General features: G+C 42.1%; 3 protein-coding genes across 4 annotated transcripts in view; 1 reads left to right on the forward strand and 2 right to left on the reverse strand.

Moving 5' to 3' along the window:
• Positions 1 to 905, reverse strand: part of USP42 (ubiquitin specific peptidase 42) — an 18,204-nt gene extending 17,299 nt beyond the window's left edge. Inside the window, exon 1 of one of the 2 annotated variants that reach the window (XM_053991782.1) lies at positions 866 to 905. The gene's annotated coding sequence lies outside the window, so the exon portion shown is untranslated. Of the gene's footprint in view, positions 1 to 149; positions 228 to 865 lie in introns of those variants that run through there. The other variant, XM_053991784.1, reaches the window with a different exon arrangement.
• On the forward strand, positions 904 to 14,286 carry EIF2AK1 (eukaryotic translation initiation factor 2 alpha kinase 1). Its single transcript, XM_053991785.1, is given in 18 exon segments — positions 904 to 1,019; positions 1,022 to 1,171; positions 1,174 to 1,431; positions 1,434 to 1,508; positions 1,948 to 2,106; positions 3,285 to 3,421; positions 4,092 to 4,123; positions 4,587 to 4,686; positions 5,383 to 5,463; positions 5,829 to 5,926; positions 7,542 to 7,595; positions 7,905 to 8,289; positions 9,364 to 9,475; positions 10,919 to 11,025; positions 12,719 to 12,839; positions 12,954 to 13,033; positions 13,392 to 13,625; positions 14,081 to 14,286. Coding segments are annotated over 18 exon segments (2,358 nt in total). The 5' UTR covers positions 904 to 967; the 3' UTR covers positions 14,204 to 14,286.
• Positions 14,287 to 14,468: 182 nt separating this feature from the next.
• AIMP2 (aminoacyl tRNA synthetase complex interacting multifunctional protein 2) lies at positions 14,469 to 18,135 on the reverse strand. Its single transcript, XM_053991793.1, has 4 exons — positions 17,972 to 18,135; positions 16,223 to 16,429; positions 15,481 to 15,712; positions 14,469 to 14,987 (listed from the first exon to the last, which is right to left on the reverse strand). The coding sequence occupies exons 1-4, from the start codon at positions 18,092 to 18,094 to the stop codon at positions 14,602 to 14,604; spliced, it is 948 nt and encodes a 315-aa protein (XP_053847768.1). The 5' UTR covers positions 18,095 to 18,135; the 3' UTR covers positions 14,469 to 14,601.
• Between the last annotated feature and the right edge of the window lie 119 nt (positions 18,136 to 18,254).

Consider the following 18,254-nt stretch of genomic DNA (forward strand, 5'->3'; position numbering starts at 1 on the left):
CCCGACACGCAGGCGAGGGGGGCCGGGAAGCGGCCCTGAAGGAGCTCCCGCCTCGCCCTTCTGCCTCTAGCCCTCACACCGCTCGGCCCCTCAGCCCCGCGGCTCCCCGCCCGTGCCATGCCGCCTCCGCCTCCCGGCCCCGTGCTGACCTGTCCGGGCCCGCGTCCCATCCCGGCCCGGGGGCAGGACCGCGGCGGCGGCGCCCAACGGCGGCTCCGTGCCCATGGCAACGCGGGTGGGAGGGCGGCGAAGCGAGCGCGGAGCCCCCCGGGCACGGGGCGGAGGGGCCGCGGGAGCCGCCACAGCCGCGTCGAGCGGGAACAACGCGGGGCCAGGCGGGGCACAGCGCCGCTCTCGCCGCGGGACGCGGGGCCGGGGCGTCCCGGCCGCCCTCCCGCCTGCGCCGGCACGCGGGGGAGCCACGCCGAGTCCCCCACGCCGACAGCAGCAGGACTAGAAGGAAGGAGATGCGGGCGCCGGCGGGACCCCGGCGCGTAACGGAGAGGGCGGGCGAGGAAGCCGCGCCGGGAGGGGGCCGGTCCCGCCGGCCCAGGGGGTGGCGGCGGCGGCGGCGGGGCTGGGTCCCTCCGCCGCGTGCTGGGGACGGCGCCCCGCCCCGCCCGGGGGTCCCACCCCCTCCGGCTGCCCGCCAGCCAGGAGGGCAGCGGCCGAGCGCCCGGCCCGCGCCCCGGCACGGTGGGCTGGGCTGGGCTGAGCCGGCTGCTCCCGCCGGTCGCTTTCCCTTCCCTTTCCCGGGCCGGCCCCTCCCCCCGGCCCATTGATTTCCAGGCGGGAGGCGCACGCGGTGCCGCCGGGCTGTGCCGGGGCCGCCGCCGGGCCCGGCGCTGCCCCCCAGCCCCATTACCTGGCTCGGCCCCGCTTGACTCGGCGCTGCCGGGTCCCCCTCGCCGCAGCCCCCGCCTCAGCCCGGCCCGCTCCGCCTACTGTTACAGTCCGTCGGGGAACAATGACGTCCCTCCGCCGGCCTCTTGCATCCGGGGCCCGGCGCCGGCCGGGCAGGCGGGCGGGGGGAGGAGAGGAGGCGGCGGCGGCGGCGGGGGGAGCAGCGAGCGCCTCCGGGTCACACGGGGACCGGCACCGCCCCTGTGCCGCGGCCGGGAGCCGCTAGAGGGGGCTCGGCGACCCCCGGTCCGGGCGCGGGGCTCACGCGGGCGGTGCCGGTCCCCGTGCGGAGGGGAGGGGACGCTCCGCTCCCCGCAGCAGACCTTCGGTACGAGCTCCTGCCCGCCCGTCCCCGCCTCTCGGGCCGAAGGTTCCCCCCTTGGGTTTATCCCTCCAGTTCATGTTTTATATCTCCGCGCCCAAAGAGCGGCCATAAACGCTGGCCCGGCCCCCGGAGCCGCCCACGGCGGGCCGGGCTGGCCCCGCCGGCCGCAGCGGATGGGATCCCGGTGCCCGGCATGTGGGGGGCGGCAGGGCTGCGGCCATGCGGGTGCCGGTGCCCGCCATCGAGTTCCCTGAGGAGAGCCCGGAGCCGCGCTTTGACGGTAAGCGGGGCCGGCGGCAGCCCTGTGGGTGAGCGGGGAAATCGTTCATTTCCCCGGCTGGCAGGGAGGGAAGGAGGGTAGAACCGTCGCCTTCCTCTTCCTGTCCTTCCCCACCGCTCTGAGGTAGCGGCGGCCGCGGGGGTGATGCAAGAGCGGGCAGGCCCTCAGCAGCACCCTGCCCTGAGGCCGCCGTGCGAGCTCCCCCTGCCTCGGGCACGGGGTGCCTCGGCCTCCCCGGGTAGCTGCTTTCCGTGCACACTTAAAAAAAATTAATTAGGCTTCTAATTAGCCTCTTAAGCTACTCGCTAAGTGGCAGCTCGAGTGCTGCCTCTGTGAGCCGGGGTTGTGTTGAAGCTGTGTGGCTGTACATTGTTTTCATGTTTAGGTAAATAGGTGTGTCCTGAGACCAAAGTTCATTCGTCTGACTGTCCTCTTCTAGATTCGGATGTGCCAGCGGAGCTGCGAGTTGCAAACGGGTCGCAAAAATTTGTGAAGTTCACTTCGACCATCCAGAACCAGCTGCTGCTCGTGTCACTGCTGGAGCATCTCTGCCACATGTACACGCACAACCCCGTTCACTCCAGGGGTTTGTTCCGAAGTTAGTAAGAGGAGTTCATTCGTGTCTCTCAAACTGCCTTACTGCAATGTGTACCAGACCCTTCTGTGTAGAATTACAGTGTAATACCAATACAAAGCTGTAGGTTTCATCCCACTGGGACAAGAGTGATTCTGTGAAGATGATGAATACCTTGAATCAACTAAATTGGCAATGACAACTTGCCTTATTTTTGAAAACAGTAACAGAGTATTGCTGTAAATGTAAGGATCAGACAGTTCTGCTCCAGCTAGATCGTGTGAGTTGCATCATGAGAAGGGCAGCAGGGTAAATTATATTACTGTTATATGTGATCTAAAAATGCTGGTAGAAGATGAATTTAATAAAATATCAAGAAATAGTTGCAGTAGAGTCTTCACTAAATATTTTAAAATTATATTCTGTGAAAATCTGAGTAAATACCTCTACAAGTTCTTTATTTTGCCATAAAGTCTCGTGATATCATTCAAGGAATTCACACTTTTTAAAATATCTTCTTGGCATATGACTTACCATGGGTATTTTGTTCATTTAGGCATATACTTAGTGCATTAAGAAGGGTTTTGTCCTTACTTTATATGACTGTAGACAATAAAATCTAATGTGTTTTTCATTGCTAAAATTTATGCCATTTATAACATCACAGTTGCACCCATCTCGAGCATTTATGAGGGTTTGTTTGCCACAGTTGTTTTACTCCATATGAGAAAGATGAAGTGGTAGAAGGGAGCAACTTCATTCTCTATTATGAATATGTGCACAAGTGTGTGAGTTTGGATGGGAATTAGAAAATCTTGACATTACCACTTTTGATTATAAATCCATCCTCATAATTGTGAACCTGCTTTGAATTTTTCTTTTCTTTTACGTCCAAAAGTAAAATGTAAGTGAATGGGTGGATGTTTCTGTAACTCATCTGCTGAGCTGAGGAAGAAGAGGAGATGCAGCTGTGACCCTGAAAGGCATGGCAAACAATTATATTATGTGAAGGGATTCCCATTGAGTAGCTCTAGTTTGGTTTAAATTAGTTTTAATTGCTAAAGGTGCAGGAACAGCATTAGAGTAGGAGGGATTGTTCAGTTTTTCAGTCATGGTATCTTTCAAATAATAAAAACTTTATGTGGTGTTATTGGATGGCTTGATTTAATGTTTTTCTGGCCTTTGTCTGTTCCTTTATGCAGTTCTTCGTCAGACTTTCACAAGAACAGGGTTACTCTCCCCTTTTGTCTTTTGTGATGAATTTAGTACTATAAGACTGCAGCACAACAGAGCCATTACTGAACTGATGAAAGCAGCTAATCAACAAATACTTAATGGGGTAAGCTTTGTTACATGTCTTTGGCAACCTCTGCAGTAAGGAGCTTTTGTCTAGAGGTTCTTGTAATATTGGATTGGGTCTTTGTAATAATTATACAAAATAATTCCTTAGCTCTTTGGGATGGCATGCTCTGGTTCTGTAGGTGCAAACCAGTTTTTGAAGCCATCAATATTTTGTACCTTATTAAATAGTAATAATAAAGCAACTTTAAATGTTTATAAACAGAGGCAAGGTGTTGTAAGTATTTTTTAAACAGATACCCAGTTTCAACTTTAAACTGTTGGTTATGCTAACACTCCCATATTTATATTAGTGGAGGGTGTAGTTTGTGTACTTCAGGCTGAATCAGACCTGTTTACTTATCTTGCTGCTTGAACTAAGCTAGTTACTTTTGTTTTAAGTATATTTTAGAGCCCTCATTTTATCCTGTTTGCCAGCAGAACTCTAAAAGGGCAGTAATCTCTCCAGCAGAGAGATGTTAACAGATTACCAGTGGGATAATAATACTTTAATTTGGTGAAGCTCTCTGCAGCATATGAATGACTGTAATTTTGTTCCAAGAAGGAGGTTGCAGTTTCTGTTTTGATGAAGCTGTCCATGCCACTGGCACAGCAGACATGTTATTCTTTTTACATGGCATGTTTTTATGTTGGATTTTGTTCTTTCATAGGAACTTGATAATGGAGAGTCTCTTGCAATTGGGTATGTATTCAAAGCATGTAGAAACACTAAATTAACTCCTTCCCTAAAGTTCTGTGCTCCACTCTAAATTTAATTAATACTGCATTTCATATTTTGGTTCTGAAACAGGAAAAAATGGTAAAGGTTTCTCCAATTTCTCAAAATGATGTAGTGATAATTTCTTCTTCAGTACAACTCTTGCAGTCAGTGCCACTGTTTAAGAAAACAAGATTTATCAGGCTTCAATGCAAAAGAAATATTCTGAACACTTCTCATAAAACAGAGTATGGATTTGTAGCACATGTGCATGGTCTTGCAGTCTGCTGGTTTTCAGTATTCACTGAAACTCAGGCTGGTAACAGTATGGTAATGTCAAAGTACTTTCTTCTTTTCATAACATGAATAATATTTTTAGAATGTGTACAGCTGTATCTTACTCTTAAGTTGTAATTTAGTTTAATGCAGCCTAACTTTTCTCAATTAGGAAAAAAGAAGTTCTCTTTGAAGCACAGACTTCACGATATTTGAATGAATTTGAAGAGGTTGCAAGGTTAGGAAGTGGAGGATATGGCAAAGTATACAAGGTATTCTTTACCTCCCATATAAAACTACTCTATTTATATCTAGTTTTTTGTTGGAATTTGGAGTTACTGTTTTAGCTGTACTGCCAAATGTTTTTTGAATAGGAGAGGTACAAATCTTTAGCTTAGAAGAAACTTGGTGTTTCATTTCAAAAGCTACTCAGTTGCAATTAGTTTTGTTTGTCAGAAGCAGGCTATATCAAATGTTTTTCTTTGTGTATTTTGACCCTTTTAAAGTGAATGAAAACTCCTTATTTGACATGTGAATTACTATGCTATATTGACTCTAAACAGCATCAGAAGTGTTTGGTTTGCACTCCCCAATGCTTTAGTTGTGGCTGCTTTTAAAAAATGAGCCTCAGTATGAGCATAAACTCTCCAAGCCAATGTTGAATTGTGATAAGTACTTGTAGTGTATGGCCAGCCCAAGGTTCCCCATGAGGTATGTGCCATGTGGAAATGACAGATGTGGTCTCACATATTTATTGAGGACTTGTTAAGCAGTTATCAGGACCTATCAGTATCCCTGTAGGACAGCAGGGGCCTCATGCCAGTTTCATTCCCTGATACAGGTGATATTCCATATTCCACCCCATAATTGGGTGCAGAAATAAAATTTTAGAAAATAGTGGGTTTGAAAGGATTTAATTAATCCAAGCACATTAACATCTAATTTTCTCCTGTTGCAATTGTTTTCAGGTCAGAAACAAGTTAGATGGTCAGTTCTATGCTATTAAAAAAATTAAAATTAAGAAGGCTACAAGAAGAGATTGCATGAAGGTATTCTTCTTTCTGTGTTTTGTCCCTGTTTTAACTCTGTAGCTTATTCTGTTCTAATTTATTAATGTAGCTAATAAAAGTTTTTATGCATTCTGAATTTCCAAGGGTTTGAGCCTATCAATACCTTGTAGAAAAAAGTAAATGAGACACATTGAAGTCCATTAAAAGAACTATATTAATAACTTGAATTTGGTCATCTCTGCAATGATGAAAATCAATTTGTTTTCAAGCTTTCAAATTTTTTTCTGTTACTGTAACAATTTCATCTGTACTTTCTCTCAAAGAAATTTACTTTTTGTTACCTTTTATATTTACTAAGCACACAGAATAAAGGAGTCACACTGTGGGTTTTTTGGTCTTTTTAGGTGCTCCGAGAAGTCAAAGTGCTGGCTGGGCTGCAGCATCCCAATATTGTAGGCTATCACACTGCTTGGATGGAACAAGTTCAAACAGTGCATCCAAAAGGAAAGTACAGCTCATTGTGTAATTCTTGCTTGCATCTTACAACCTCTGTACTGTTATTTTCAGGAGAGTATTACTTCTCTGATAAAATGACTTTTTTTTTCCTTCCTTAAAAGAACTAAAAGAAAGGGAAATTACAGGTGATCACCAGGTGTTTTTATGCACTCAATCCCTCCTTAGAAAATAATTTATCTGTTACTTAGTGATTAATTTGGAACTATGGAAATATCAGCTTTACTCATGGTAATGTATGAGGAGGAATTCAAAGCTGTGTGAAGGTCAGTGAAATGCAGTGAAAACCTTTTAATGCAAGAAGAGGTGAGTTCATGAGGAGAAGAATGAATGCTGAGGAATGAGTTGCCTCAGATATTGTGGGGGGAAATGATGAATAGGACAAAAAACCCACGAATTTGCAACTATGTTTTGAAGTCTCAGAGATGTAGAACAATAGAATGAGCATCCCAGTATGCTTCTCTTTGTATCTGGAAAAGAGCTAAGAAAAACTGAAAGAACCTGAAACTATTTATTTTTAGTGATAACCACCCCCCACCAAAAACTCTTTTGCTTTCCAAGTTAGTCTTTTTAAATTTGATGAATTGTGTTTCATAGTCCTGCACTGACAAAACAATTGGATTTTTTTGTCTATCAGCTACTGTCTGTAACTGTTGAGAATTTATCTACTTCTATGTTCATTTTAAACTTTCTTCTTGGTTTTTCTCTTCAGGTTCTTTGTTCTCAGCTCTTTGCACACTCTGTCCTTTGGTCCCTTTGTAACCCTAATCCACTGGTCCCTTTCTAGTCCTTTCCTAGAATGCCTTTAGCAATTAAATCTTTTGATCCTCTCTTAGTGGGAGGTTTGGTTATGCTCTGTATAACTTTATTGCTTTCCAAGTCACTGACTTGTTGCCCAGCCAGCCATAAGCACTAAAGAAAATGCATAAATCCGTAGGAGGTTGACAGTAGAGTAAAACAGGCAAAACTTTTTAACCAATGATCCAGAGAATCTCAAGGGAAGCAATTGTTTAATGCTGGGTGTCCTTCATAAGTATTTAATGGTGGTAATGGAAGTGCATAATGAAATCTATAGGTAGCTTCTATGGTACTTAATGGTTTCCCTTGTCTTACAAGATTGATGTTTTATATTTGCTTCTGTGTGCTAAAACAGCTTTTTCATATAAAAATGCAATTTTAATGACAATTATTTCCAAGATACCAAGTGTCTTCAAAACAGCAGCAGTGTGATATGAAGGGTAATGCCTTGTGGAGCTGCTTCTTTAACTGTGTGTTATTCTATACATTGTAACCCCTACTTTGAACAGGCTGCTGAAAGATGTAGTCTAAGTAAGTATCTAAGAAAGCCCAGTACAACCCTTTTATTGACTTTGTACAACATGTATTTTCTTTTCATTTAAAGATAAATGAAATACATATTAGGGTAGCTTCTTAGTAGACTTAACAAGCCCCTTTTACAGCAGCAGAAATAGAGGTAATCTAGAGCTATTCACAGGTAACAAGGTTCAATTAGATGAGGTCGTCTAGCTTAAATGGTAATTTTTAGTAAATATGTGGATACATTCTTTGTTTTATGAAATGCCATATTTATCTTTGCATCCAACAGGTAAAACAGTAATGGAGTTGCAGCCACTAGTTTTGGAGCAAAAGAATAGCAAGTGAGTATTACCAATCTCAGTGGTAACACATTCAACTTTAACTTCAGCTGTGTATTCAGCTGTGTTTTCAGCTGTGCAGACATTGCTGCCTGGGACAGCTGTCCAAAATACCTGCTGGTAGAAAGTATTAAATCAGCTGGAGCCTGCACTGACAGATATGGAATCCTGGAGTTTTATGTGAGGAAGCAGCTGAACTCTTACTTGGAAGTGCTGTTTGCAATTGGGGGAAAAAATTCAGTATGGTTTATGACAAATAGATGGTATGAAACCATGTATTTATTTGGATTTCTCTGCCTTTGTTATTTTCAGTGATCACTGTCACATCCAGAGTGTGGAAAGTGGTAGTTCAATTATCTTTGCTGACCTTACCTCACAAGAAAAGAAGTCCTGTGACAGTACCAGTCATAAAAATGTGCATAGAGAATCAGTGCAGAATATGGATGTAAGGAATGACTTTACAAACAGCAATAGCAAAGAGAGTGTAAAACCAAATAAAGGTGAACTATCCATAGAACTACAAGGAGGCTTTGTAAATAATGGTAACAGTTTATCAACGGATGTGGACAATCATTCAACACAGGGACCTCATTCCAGTCTGGATCAAGATGCTAGCACTGAAACTGAGTCCTCTGAAACCAAGTCCTGCTCTGAAGGATGCTCCAAAAATGAGGTAGCACTCTGTGGAGAGTTTGAGGTAAATACAGTTCTCTTTAAGTATCCTTATCTGCTGTCTAATTTTGTGATGTTTTTAAAGTAGTGCAGTAGACAGTGAAAATGAATGATTTATAACAATAATTTTAGAAGAATGGAATGACTGCAAGTAGAGCCAAAAGTTCAGACAAATTTTCTTAAGTGGGTAACATCATTACAAGGAAGCTGGCCAGAGGAGCTGGTAAAGCTCAGCATCTATGAGGAACTTCCCATGTGTTAGGCCTCTTGAGTCCTGCATGAAGTACCTGCATGAATAAAAACTAGTACTGCTGCATTAAACAGCCCCATCAAAACTGCAAATCTTTAGCTTTCACTAATGAAAGGTAAAGCAGCTATTAATGATGCAAGTGTCTTGGTATGTCATGTGCAGTGTAGGAGTACATGGGAAGGAGATAAAAGCAGATTCAAGCAGGGAATCACTTGTGCTTCTAAAACCTTGTTGTCATTTATACCATACCACTGATACGTTTTGTATAACACAGCCAGCTCTGGAATGCTTCAAGCTTTTGCTATCATTTGGAGTTCCCTCTTGCAAGAAACCCAGTTTTAAAGTTGTCTGCTTGAGTTGTCCAGGTTATCAGATGAACTGGTCCATTACCAGAAACTGAGCTACATATTCATGGTAATAAATCAAACAGTTGGACTCAAAAGTCTTTTCCAACCTAAACAATTCTGTGATTCTGATAAAATTCTGTATCAAGAAGTTGATTATTTTTCTGCTATTTTATATTGATTAAGCTGGAATAAACATCTGTTTAGTATTTCTAGAAGGTTTCAAACTCTAATTCAAATATCAAAGACGCATCTGGCAGTTTTGTTAGCATTTATCATATAATGATTGTTAAAATTCGAGAAACAAGCAAAAAACTCCCCAAAACTACATAGCATTGTTGCATCTGCTTCTTGAGTGCAGTAGATTGCTAATATTATATTTGATGTCCTTTTGGTACCTGTTTTTGTTTAATAAATTTTGAGTTTATTTGCTTTAAAGAAAATAACTAAGGAAATACTGTTCACGTTACAATGGCAAAATTATGGACCATTATTTTTCTGTTAGGTGGAGTATCACTTGATGCTTCATATACAAATGCAGTTGTGTGAAATATCCTTGTGGGATTGGATTGCTGACCGTAATAAAAGATGTAACAAGAGATCAGAGGACACTTCTAGTAAGATTCATCACTGTCTTATTCATTGTAAAGCAAGTAATTTTTTTCTTGTAATTTGAAGTGCAGTTATCTAATTTTATTTTATTTCAGCAGCTTATAATACGGATCTTTATTCTTTATTCACTTAATCGAATAGCAGCTTGTATTGAATTTGTGCATGATAGATGTTGGTAAAAGAATTGAAATTCCTGAGTTTTAGACAGCTCTTCAAAAAAGAATGACTGAATGCCTGAGGCGTAGTTGTTACCAGGGGAGATCAGTGTCTGGGCAATATTCCTTATTTGGAAGAGAGTTTTTTATTGACAGAATCTGCTGCTTCTCAGAAAGCTGGTTAAAGGCTAATTTATCTGCTGCAGAAAATACAATTATATCATTTGATCCAGACAAGTTAATTTGTAATAGGTTAAAGAATGTAACATTGACTTTTTCTGAGTGACCGGGGGTTCTCATGCCCTCCTACCAAGCAGTCATCAGTAACTGTTGACATTTGGAAGAACAAATCCAATGCTCTTAAAGCAGTAGAGACATGTTCCATTCTCTGGGGTGGTTGTATAAAAGCAGCCTATGCCCATCTGGTTGTAAAACAAAATGTGTGATTAATGTTTTATCTTGGTTTTATTCAGTATTAAGGTAAATCTGTTGTTTTCATTCAGAGACAGGTTTACCAGCAATCTGTCAGCTGACTTCCACTAATTTCTCCTGTAATCAAAGTATTTTAACTTTCGTGAGCTAAAAGATGATGTTCCTGGTCAGGAAATGACAGAATTACAAAGGCATTTGAGCTTGTAAAATGCTGTTTTCACACATTTTCATGGAAAAGGTGAATATTATCATAGGTTAGACACAAAGAGATAGAAACCCAAATGTGAGTAAATGGTGAGTGTTCAAAAAGACACATTAAATATGGGTCATTAGAGCAGGGAGACAACGTAGTTTAATAAAATAGTAATGTGGAAAACAGTCAAAACCAGGAGGTGCTAAGTTTATTTAGGACAGCTACAGCCAGAGGAGATGGAGGAATTTCAGAGGGTAGCACAGCAGAGAAGGATTAGGAACAAAACAAGAAGAATGCAGAGCAATACAGACAGCATGTCACTACATAAATTATTATGATTTTATCTGGAACTGTGTTTTTCATGCTAGGTCAGGACTTGCATGAAAGTAAAGCGTTTGTTAAATTCATAATCAAAGAACTATCTGATAGGGTTTGGAAGAATCTTTTCAGAACAATATATGTTCATATTCCCTGAACTTTCCTTTTTGGAATTTGGATGTTAGTGACTTTTGGCTGATTCAGAAATAGTATCTTGAGAGAAGCATGGCAAAATCCATATTTAAAATATGCTCATTCTGTTAAAAATTTATTTCACAGCACAAATAAAGATAATTCAACAAGAATACCACCATAATCTTACATAACTCAGTAATTTAAATTGTTTTAAGGTCCATATGATCTCGTGGATGCTCGCTGGACAATGAAGATTTTCCAGGAGGTAGTAGAAGGAGTTTGCTATATCCACAGCATGGGAGTGATGCATCGAGACATTAAAGTAAGTTCATCAAATTATTACTTGAGGTTGAAGAAAACAAAGACAATTTGCATTATGGGAGAATGAAAGCAACTTCATAGTTGCATTAGAGATAATCTGGGTTCTTAAGAATTTAGTTCTTACGTATGAGAAAACACATCATCTCCTCTATAACAGTGCCATACTTTCTTTACTACCAGCACAGTACTCAGTTACACTGACTTAAGTGGATTTTAAGCTCTAGAGGTGTTTTCTCCTTTGAAGCCATTTTCCTGTCAGAAACAGGCATGGTCAGATTGGTTTTCTTTTGTCTCAGTCTTTCTTTAACGAGGGTAGGAACTTAATTACCTAAAAAAAAATATTTTAGGTAATTACAAAAATAAGCAAATCCCCTTGACTACACTTCAGTTTGCTAACTGCATACAGTTAGCTTTTGAAAATACGTTCTAGTTGCTTGCTTACTGATAGATCTGAATAGAAAGGAAGTGAATGTGTGTTTTCCTACGTTGCTTCCTACTTAGGTTTTCTGCATCTGATACAGCAGCTGTGTGAAGAAATGATTATTAAACCTCACACGTGGAAGCTTGGAACTACTTGAAATCACTCAATCTTCACTCTGGATTAATTTTCATTTTTCTGTCAGCTGTTCCAGGATGGACAGTTTTTCAGTTTGCCTTCCCATTTAGCATCATCATGGCCTTACTGTCCAAAGTCTGGTCGTTATATAAAGAATTCCAGAATTCCATACAGTTACTGCAGACCTGCTTCTGAGCCAGTTCTCATGGGTTTCACCATATATTCTTCTAATGGTGATTTTGCAGATACCTAGCAGAGACTGTAATTTCTGGGATAATATTCTAAGAAAGTCTTTCAGTGTGTGAATTTCTGAGAACAGAAGCCCAGTGGGTGGGTGTCCTGGATATGTTTTTATTTCAGTGGATAGGAGAAGCCTAGCAACTTGCTCAACAGTGCTGCATCTTTAAGTTTGATCTGCATTGAATAAAGGAAAAGAATGGAGATTGCCCATCTCTTGTTAAAACTATTTACATCTCCTTTATACAGTAACAAAAGACCAACTTTTTCCTTTGTGCTACCTGAGCAAGTTGGGGGTTTTTTCTAGATACATAATGCTTGCATTTCTCCTCCATAGTGGTCCTAAAACCAAAATATATGGATAAAAACTGTTTCAGTTTTGAGTCAGTGCTCTCAAGTCTGTCATAATTTGGCTTTTTTTTTCATAGCAGCTTCCCAGAACCAAGTGGCATATTGCAGCTGCTTATCATACAGAAAAGTGTATTTTGGTTTGTATTATGTCTATCCCAATGATATTTAGTCATTCTTCCTGCTACATCAGTTGGTCAAATTTACTGTCCACTCTTGCCTGTTTGTGTTTACTGTTCTGCAAATTTCCCAGTTTCAGTTGGGGGAAAAAAGTACATAATCTTTTCATTAAATCTTTTTCTTTTTCTGTTTTGGTTTTCTTCCATTTTTTCTAGATCTTTGTTTTAGGTATGTGGTCTTTTGGCCCAAATGGTGTTCCTAAGATGTGATTTTTTTATCAGCAATGACTGTTTTTTCTCTCCCACTACTAAAAAAATTTAAATAATCATCTTATACCTGTGAAACGCTGGATTTTATAGACTTTGAAACAGCTGAAATTCCGTAATTATTTATATAGACATATTTCTAAATTGTATTCTGTCTTCATTTGCAGCCTAGAAATATCTTTCTCCATGGATCAGATCATCAGGTGAAAATAGGTGACCTTGGATTAGCCTGCAAAGACCTTCTTTGGAATGATGCAGACCAGTGGGTTCAGACAGAACGGATAAATGGTAAGAGAAGAAAGTGTGATGGCTTTCACTGTTCAAGTTTCTATGGTATTCAAATCATTAAACTGTTACTTGCAAGAGTAACAACACTTGCTAAGTCTCAATTGCCTTTCAAAGGACTGACACATACTTCAGGAGTGGGGACCTGCCTCTATGCCTCACCAGAACAACTGCAGGGATCTCACTATGATTTCAAGGTAGAGAACTTTGTTTTGTTTCTTCTTTTCTCTATTAACACAATAGATAATAGAAATAAATCAAGCCTTTCAATAGGCAAATACATAAATATTCCTCCTGTCATGCCTAGTGTTTTTGTTGAAACACGGATATCAACTTAAAGCAAAACTTTTCAATATGTTCAGAATGTATATAGATTTGGATTTGTGTTTAGTAGTGTTAGTAGTAGTATTTTCATATATATGAAAATACTAGTTTCATATAATCATGAAACTTCACTGTTGTGAAACTTTTTCATATAATGATTTTATGAGAAAAAGCAGCCCACTGAGTTAACGCAGCAGTTATCCCAGAACTTACTCTTTACCCCATTAACAGTCAGACATGTACAGCATGGGTGTTATCCTGCTAGAACTCTTCCAACCATTTGGAACAGAAATGGAAAGAACAGAAGTTCTTACACATTTAAGGACTGGCCAAATTCCTCACACTTTCTACAAGAAATGGCCTACTCAGGCCAAGTACGTGAAACTCCTCACCAGTCTGAGAGCTACAGAACGCCCAACAGCAGCTCAGCTTCGGGACAGTGAGCTCTTCCACACCACAGACCAGGTAACTTGGGCCAGTAACCCCAACCCTTACAGCCTAAATGAACACAAAAAGAAAATGCCTTTTGTATCCCTGCCTGCATTATATTTGTTTGGCTTTGAACTTAATCACATATTCCTCTTAAGACTCTTTTTCTGATTACAGTATTTAGGCCACTGTATTATTTCTGGTGTCTTTGCAATGAGATAGCTGGTCATAAACTTCAGGCAACTTTCTGAACTGTACAGTTGAGAGGTATTTTTGTAGGTCAGAAAAGCTTTCAAAGCATTTCATCACATCTGTAGATTCTTCTAATCATGTTTCCTTTCCACGCTCCACTGGTTTGTGGATTTAAGTTATAGTAACAAGAATGTAGAATAGCTGAGTTCTGCTGCACTGTGTCTGTAGTGGATTGCAAACACAATTTGAGTAGGTCAATAAGGCTTTATATCCTTGCTTAGCTATAATCTCATTTTCAGGTTATTTCTAACCTCCAACAGAAGGTGAGACAGCAAGAAGAAGAAATAGAGAAGCTGAGGGAGACAATAAGACAGCTTTCTGAAGAGCAAGACGAACAAACAAGACTAGGCTCTCCTGTTTAACTACAGGAAGAACTATCCTTGATTGTGTGTTAAGTTATATAAAATGTTTCTTTTTTTACATAAAATATTTCAATGCATTTTCATTTGGCTGTCTGTTCTTAAAAGGTATTTATCCTTTTGCCTTGACCAAAGGCTCCTGAGAAAAGAAACATGTTGCAGTGGGAAAAACTAAGAGCACAGCTTGTATTTATGTAGGATTAATTTACATATCGTAGCCATTGAACAAATGTTACGCAAGAGTTACAAAAAAGGTCACACCCAAAAGGCAGCTGTAATGCTTTTATTATTTTAGGATTCTGTCCAACTGTAATACCTAAAATACATCTCAGAAAGGACTCAAACATTACAGCAGGCATGAGGTGGAGTAAGATTAAAACATCACTATGAAGGATACGGGCTCACTTGAGCAGCTTCATCACAGAGCTGAAAGGTGCCAGATTCTCACAGGACTTCATCCACTTCTGCACGTTGGCGGGGGCGGTGTTGGCAGTGCCCGTGTGCTGCAGCGCGCACCACGCCACCACATCGGCCAGCGTCAGTTCATTGCCCACCAGCCACGAGCTCTTGCCCAGGGCAGCATTCATGGAGCGCAGCACTGCTCCTCTCTCCTTGCTGCTGCCCTCTTTCAGCTGGAAGATGGCTGTGTCCACCCAGCTGTCGATCAGAGTTGAGGTAACTGCATTGTACTTCTGCCCAAACAGGGAAAAGAGAAATCGAGCGATGTTCCCCTCTCCTTCTATGGGGCACATGGTTTGAATGCTAAACTTCATCTGGGGTTTGGGAACTGAAATTAACAGAAGGAAAAAAAAACAGTGACTCCAACATAGTAAAGAAATTAACTAGAACAGTAATTCCATGATGAACATTGTGATGCCAGCACCACTGTTAATATCATTAACCTGATGCACAGTTTTCAGTCGTGTGGGATAAAGAGATCACTTTTTGAAAAATTTAGCCAAATCCTCCATAATTTCTCTTCTAATGACCTTATTTGTAGAAACTAAAAAACATTAAAAAAAACCCCCAAAACCTGAGGGTACAAACAACCCTGTCAATGCCACATGCATTTTGTAACAGCAGTAACTGTGAACAAGAATCTTCCTTTTCTGGCCCAGCATGGTTCACAACTATGAAAAGAGAACAAAAATGTTTCCTGCTTCTCTGTATCCACCATATGTCACCACAGGGACACCAAGGCATCTGTGTGCAAGGGTTTATAGCACAAGTTTCATTTTCTCATCTATTGTAAAATACTGATCTACAAATGTCATTCTTACCATCCTTCCAAATCAGAGTAAAGCCCAACTGATACTCATGACGTGGCTGCTTCTTAGTCTGCTCTCCAAAGCATTTCAAGAGGTTTTCTGGCACACTTTTCACTGATGAATGTGTGTGAACAGCTGATAATATTTTGTAGCGTTCACAAAGCAGACTGTGTATCACTAACAGTGACAGTGGAGGTAGAGAAGGATTTGCATTGATGACAACATCTTTCAGGGCTCCATAATCCTGAATGGAAAGTAAAACATTCAGCAGGTAAGACACATTCCAGATCATACTCATAATTATTGCTTTCATTTGACACCAAAATGTACATAGTCATGCATGTTTATATGTGAAATTCTAATGATATTCAAGTAAATAAATTCAAGCTTGGACATTTAAAACTTGTGCAAATGTTTAAACATCTTCCTTCCTTGCCATGTAATTAAAGGACATGATAGGTAAATTCTACTCCAAGATGAAGCCAATGTTTAAGTTTCCAGTTTAGTAACAAACAAAAAACCAACTGTTGAAATTTAAAAATGAACTATTCTTGCTTGAAATGATATCCAAATGAGCATACATAGAACTAGTGTTTATAAATGTTTGTATCTATAATCTGGATGGCCATAATTAAATGGTAATTTTAGGTTGTGTATTGAGTTCTGAGTGTCCCAGGTTTTAATGCCCCCTTCCAGTCCTGAAAATGGAATGTTGAGAAAGTACCTACCACTGTAACTGCTCAACTAAACTTACCTTTCCAAGCATCAGATCTAAATTTGCTCCATTTGTTGTCAAAGGAGAAAATTCATCAGTTTGAATGATATTTGTTACATCAAAGTCAGCATCCGGGGTTTGTATCATCTTGGAGAGCCCATCCACAGCACTCTTCAGTTCATACAAGCGCTTCAGAATCTCTTCCTGGCGGCATTCAAGTGCTTGAAGTGATGGGTCAACCTCTTCCTACAGGAGAAGAGCAAACACGTAAACATTCACTCAGCTCAGTGTCAAAATAGCCCACAGCTCACTTAACATTAAGTTTTGAAAGACTAAACACCTTCAAATAGCCAGACCATTGTGAATATCATGGGCTTATGTCTATCAGTAGTCTCTTGCCTGTATGAGAGTGGTGAGATGGCGTACTGAATACATACCTGAAATCTTCCTGCTTAACAGATTCTTTTAAACCATTAGTTACAGCAAACTGTAACACAGTCAAAATCAGACAAAGAGTTGGCAGTGAAGTGCTGAACAATGACTGAAAAATCAAAGAGAGCTTGTCAGGTTCTTGTCAGCCCAGAAGAGCAAAGTTTGTGGTACAGCAGCCAAACAAGAAACTTTTTGATAGATCAGGCAGGTAATAAAAGTAAAAAGCCCTGCAGCTTTAGGTGGATGGTATATTGTGTGGATTCAGTCTTTGTTTCAGAGAATATAAATTATAGTGAAAAAAAAAAGACCATGGGCTTTATTACATGTTAATACCAATGCAGCTTTTTATCTGAATTACTTCAAAAGCATCTCATCTTACAATCTCTTTTGAAAGAAGATGAAAACATATTCCTGTGGCAGGTTTTAAGTCTACAAGCTTAAAATAACATTAAAGAAAAAATTTCAAATAGCCTATTTCTAAGCATCCTGAATAAGGATTAAACAAACCCAAACTATCATGGATGAAGAGATAAACAAAGTACCCAAGTAAAATCTTTATATCCACTTAATATTCTCAAAGATAAGACAAGGGAAGACCTCTTAAGTGACCATTATTTAGTTAGTACACAACTCCACACTTTGCAATGGGAAGGTATTTCGTTTGCATTCCTGTTAAGTTCTGACCCAAAGTTACTCGTACTGAGTATCTCCACCATCAGCCTGGGTGAGGGCACAGCAAATCCGTGATGGCATCAAGCTAAAATTGGCCACAAGCAGCCTGTGAGAATTCCATGTATTCCTGGCACTGGAGAGGCTGCTCAACTAGACCTATGTAACACAGTATTTGGCATTTTTGTCTTATTTAAGGCACAAGAAAGTGAAACTAGGAACAGAGGGTGTGTAGCTGGCCGAAACCCGAGCTGAGCCAGCAGAGCGATGATGCAGCAGGACGGAACGAGGCCTGCCGGGCACTCTCCCGGGGCTGGCAGAGAGCTCAGCACGGCCATTCAAACATAAAAACCGCGACAGGGACACACGCGAGAGCCCAGAAAAGTCAAAATGAGAACTACTGAGGACTTTAAATACATTCTCGAGAAATTCCTGAAAGCGTTGATTTTACTTAACCCTGGGACGCGCCGCTTACGGCGAGGCGGGTCCAGGGCCCCTCCTGCGGGCTGAGGCGGTGGGAATCGGCCCCGTGAGCTCTCCGGTAACGGAGGCTCCTCCCGGTCCCAAGAGGGGCTGGGGCTCTCACCGGAGGGAATACCGGCCCAGCGGCCGCATGCCTGACCTCGCCAGGGCGAGCACCGCGGGCCGCAGGCCAAGCAAGTCCTTCCGCCCACCCCTCGCTCCTACCTGCGGCGGCGCGGCGGTGCCGGCGGCGCGGTGCAGGTTGGGCAGGGGGTACATGCAGCTGGGCAGGTGCTCCGCCAGCACCCCCGCGCCGTGCAGCGGCCGTACCTTGTACATCGCGGGCATGGCGGCTCCCGCCGCGCCGCGCGCCCGCTCCGCCGCCGCCGGCCCGCCCACCCCCGCGCCCATTGGCGGAACGGCGCGTTACTGACGCGCGTGGCACCCAATGGGCTACGGGCTCGCCCGTCCGCCCTCCTGCTATTGGCCGGCGTTGAGTCGCGGAGCG

This window comes from Vidua macroura, chromosome 16 (genome assembly GCF_024509145.1).
Source record: "Vidua macroura isolate BioBank_ID:100142 chromosome 16, ASM2450914v1, whole genome shotgun sequence".
NCBI lineage: Eukaryota > Metazoa > Chordata > Aves > Passeriformes > Viduidae > Vidua > Vidua macroura.